The 4605-nt window shown below is 45.8% G+C and overlaps 1 protein-coding gene across 1 annotated transcript in view; it reads left to right on the top strand.

Moving 5' to 3' along the window:
• Window positions 1-4605, top strand: part of POLN (DNA polymerase nu) — a gene marked incomplete at its 3' end in the record, with an annotated part of 116627 nt that overhangs the window by 47386 nt on the left and 64636 nt on the right. The window contains exons 9-10 of the mRNA XM_006030901.3: window positions 2498-2558; window positions 3102-3166. Of these exons, the coding sequence (XP_006030963.1) occupies window positions 2498-2558; window positions 3102-3166 (126 nt within the window). The remainder of the gene's footprint in view (window positions 1-2497; window positions 2559-3101; window positions 3167-4605) is intronic.

Below are 4605 nucleotides of genomic sequence, written 5' to 3'. Positions count from 1 at the left end.
GGCCCGCCAAACCCCGGACCAACAAACTGCAGACTGGAAGTCACCGGCATACTGTGGACCAGCAGCCACCTCTTTTTTTTTATGCTGGGTTGAAAAAAGGATTGGCTGCCTGCCTGCAGTATGCTGGTCACTCCTGGTCTGCGGTTTGCTGGTCCATGGTTTGCCAGTCCTCAACATAAAAAAGTTGGGAACCTCTGCCCTAATAGGGATGCACATGTAGACACTGAGACATTTACTGTACAGTTAAATAATCAACTATGCAGTAAACATCTTGTGTAGATGTGCCCTTTGACAATAATGTTCACTGTTTGTCAGTGTGGCAGTGCACCTTTGAGGTCAAGGAGGCTCTTGGTTCTGGGCATGACTTGAAACTGCACCCTGCTGGGGATGGGTGGCCTGGTGAGGCTCCTGGTGGTGTGGGAGCCCCCAGGAAATACCAGGCCAGGTACCACCCAGTGAAAGGCAGGTCAGGGTGCTTTAATAACTTCTAGCCCCCACAACTTGGTGGGCATGAGGGCTAGGCCTGGCTATGGCCACGTGAGCTCCAGGTGGGGTGTAAGACCCCAGTAGAAGAGTGGGGCCAGGCACACCTGCAGCCACCTGAGCCCACCGGGGCGGAAGCCCCTGGAAGCCCCTGGTCAGGGATAGTTGTGTGGCCCTGGAGAGAGAGGGTAGTTGTGAAGGCCCTGAGAGGGCCAGGATATAGGTGGTCCTGCACAGAGTAGGGTTGAATGGGAATAGGCCTGAATGGCAGTCCCAAGGGTGCGTTGAGTAGGACCGAGCTGGGAGTAAGCTTGAAGGGCAGCGTAGGGGCCAGCCCTGTGAGTGTGAGGATAATGAGAAGACCCCAGGGTAGGGTGTGGTGTAGAGGTCCTAGAGTGGGCATAGTAGGAACCCCATGTGAGGGGAGTAGGCCAAGGTATGTTTTCAGGCACCTGAGGCCAAGGGGGGGTGGCCTCAGCCAGAGAGTTAGGGGCCAGTCCTGACCCTGGTAAGTCATCCACTGCAAGGAGGCTGAGTGTGGGTGGAAAGAAAGGCCTAAAGGTTGAGCACAATGATCTGCTGGTCTAGGGAGGGAGGGAGAGAGTTCCTGTGAGACCCTGGAGCACCAGTTGTGGTGTGGGTTACAAACAACATGTGGATGCCATCTGCGAGGCATGGGCTGCGGTGTAGGGGAGGTTTCAAACCACCCTGGCATCGGGACAGCGAATGGGCAGCCTCCCTCTTGGCTAATACCTTAATCATTTTCCGTCAAGGCATGGCAGGAGAGAGAGGCAGGCAGTTAGCCCAGAAACAGGTGGGCAGGCCAACATCCAACTGGCCCCGGGACAGCCCCCTGCTACAGTCAGATCAAGTTTATTTGTGCACATCCATCTTTGTTTTCTGCTAACAGAACCCAGACTTTGTCACCAAAAATAAAACCACTTCCCCAAATGACATGTTATTCAGCTGTCATATTTCCATCAGCAAAATTCTAAACTTTGTACTGGTACAAACAGACTTGCAGTCATAATCTCTGCAAGAGTGATTGCTCTGGTGACAATTTTAAGTTCTGTTGGCCAGAGGTCAAAATGACCAGAAGTCTGCTTCTTCCAACATGCTTTAAAATCCCAGCATATTTTAGAAATACCTTTTTTTTTCAGAGGAGACGGGCATGGGTCTTTGCAAAGATAAGGTTCCATGGTAGTGCTGTGGTGCTGAATTCAATAGAGCAGGAGATTCCACGATTTATGGTTATTTGTGATGCATGGCATTGACATAGCTATTGATACTGCTGAAGCAGTCAGAACTGATGGAGATTGTTTTTAAGTGGTTTGTATCAAAATATGATGCCAAAATGCTGTCAAGATTACTTTATTTAATTTTATAAGACCACAACAGACATTTATTTCTAAATGCATGACAATCAGTTTCAAACACAATCAACAGAAAGCAAAGGCCAGTGATTAAATAAATCTTACAGCACAGGCAAAAGAAAAAGAAAATGGAAAACATTAAACAAGCCTTCCCTCCCCAAAAGTTTTCTTAAAAAGAGGGGACTTCTGAAGAGGGAGTGCTAGTCTTAAGGATTAATTTATTCACTATAATGCACCAGGAGGGAGATTGAAAACAATAGGAACCCTCTCAAAAAACGTCCTGCCAGTATGCCTTTCTCAGTTACTGGCTGAAAGAGGCCTGGAGCTGTGGACAACGCTTCTGTCTCCTGCTGTTTGCTTCTTTTTGTCTTCAGAGGAATAGGATGGTCTACACTCTTCAAAATAAAACGTTATACTGTACTACAGATAAACACCTCTTTCTCCCTCCCCCTCCCCCCCCCATTCAGGTGTTTGTGGGCCAGATTATGGTACAGTAATTTTAAGCTTGCTTTCTTCTGAATAGTTATATTAAGTGAAAGAGATACTCTGCATGGGGAATAGCCGCATCACAATTTAGTCCTTTATTTCTTAATTTAAATAACTTTATACATTGACTAGTTTATTTTTGTTCTGTATCCTAGGTTCAAGGCTTGTGGAAATTGTTTTGCACTTTGGAGCTCCCGCTGATAAAAATATTGGCAGGTAAGAAACACAAGTCTAGAACCTGAGCCTTTGGATCTTTTGGATAGTATTTTCTAGTATGATTTATAATGCACAGTATTTGAAGATTATTTATATCTTCTGTTTGTATAAGCGGAAGGTTTACGTACAAATGTGTGCAAACATAATATCCTTGCCACAGCTGTCTGGGGTTGATGGCATTTTTCACATTTTGCAGTTGGAGATCAGAGGTTAAGATCAAAATAGTCCAATCAGGTGATCTAAAGTTAAGCTCAAAAATAAAGTGTACTTCTGAAAATCAGGTCACTGTTTAAGTGCTTAGGTATGGAGCTAACTCCTAAGTTTTGAAATTTTACAATTAAGTTTAAAAGAACTGGCCTAAGTGACTTGGTTAAGTTGCACAGCAAAGTTCATGTTAACATGGGAAGTAGAACCCAGAAGTTCTTAGCTCCTATTATGTTGCTTTGTTCATTAGTAACCTTTTGTTACTTTTTTAATATGGTAGAGGTACATGGACGCTTTTCAGTTTTTATTTTGTTCTTATTTATAAACCTGTGTTTACAGTGATGGAAACCCACAAAATACATGTGAATAAAGAAGAGCTGAAAAGAACATCAGAGATTCTAGGGGTAAATTATAGTGCGTGTTTGGTTTTTTTTTAATTATGCAATGTGTTGTAAAGGTCAGTTCCACACCGGCAGGGAGACTAGAAGGTTATCCGACAGAAATTTATTTTAACATGCAGTTCTATTTTGATCTTGTCATGTTCTATAACAGGGGTGCGTAATTATTTCGGGTGGAGAGAGTCCAGTTACCAAGTTTTGGCAAGCTGTTGAGGGTCGCATTGGCAACCCCGTCTCTTGACAGATGCCCTGCCCCTGGGTGCTATTTTGTGACCGGACGTCCTGCCCTCGAACTCCTGACCTTTGCCTCCAGAAGTCCCTTACCTTGCACATGGAAGTATTCCTTTCAGCAAGAGGTTTTGCCATCTTGGAACCAGAAAAATACCAAATTATATTCTAAAAAGTGAACATCTACAGCATTCATTAATTTGGTTTAAAAATATATTTTTTCCCTGATTTATGTGTTTGTGTAGTGTACATAGAGGTGATTGCACAATAGCTTAAAATGAAGTCTTATTCTTGTATGTTGTGGTGGGGGGTATGCGTTTGTGGGGGGCTGTGGGTATATGGGTATGTGGGGTGAGGGAGCATGTAAGTATGTGTGTGGAGATGTGGAGTGTGGGTGGGTATGGGGTTTGTGGGGGCATGGGTGCCTGGGGTGTGTGAAGGGATTTGGGTGTCTGTGTGTATGGTAGTGTAAGGGTGTGTGGGTGCATGTGTATGGTGTGGTACGTGTGTGGGACTCAGCCTATGAATGCACGCACACATGCACACAGCCCCATGCTTCCCGGTCTAGTGATACAGCCGGCAGTGTGGTGCTGGAGCAGAGTGGCAGCAGGAAGGCAGTGAATGGCTGGGGGTGGGTGGGGCTGGGCTGTTCAGACCTGCTCAGGTTCCCCCTGGGTCCTACTGCCCCTGGCTCTTGTCAACTTCGACAGGCTGCTGGGGCAGATAAATATTAATTTTCTAAATTTTCTTCTGTGGGAATTGTGTTGGTTGCTCCCTCTTTGCCTTCTACTATCTAATTGCTTCTGGCTTCTATTTGAAAAAAATCATATATACTACTTTATGTAGTGGAGCGTGAGAAGAAAAAGGTTGGCTGTTTCCTGTAGTAAGGCTGACTTGCTGATCTTCCATATGAGATGGGGTTAAAAATAGGGCTGTCAATTAATTGCAGTTAAAATGTGATTAACACGTTAACTGGTTCTTGCATTAATTTTTTTTAACCTGTTAATTGCACATGTGGTTTTGGAGCCTGCACTCAGGCTTGGCTCTGCTGCTTCCAGGCTGCCCAGCAGGGCAGCGGTGGCAGTGCAGAGGACCGCAGGGTAGCCCGAGCATGGGTTTCGTGCGGCTGCAGCAGAAGCCAGGGGTGGCGCGCACACAGACGCACAGGAGGAATTGCAGCCTGCATGGTGCATGTACAGCAGCGCTGCACCAGTAAG

Source organism: Alligator sinensis, unplaced genomic scaffold, assembly GCF_000455745.1.
Source record: "Alligator sinensis unplaced genomic scaffold, ASM45574v1 scaffold1051_1, whole genome shotgun sequence".
NCBI lineage: Eukaryota > Metazoa > Chordata > Crocodylia > Alligatoridae > Alligator > Alligator sinensis.
This window is presented reverse-complemented; position numbering and strand designations above follow the sequence as displayed.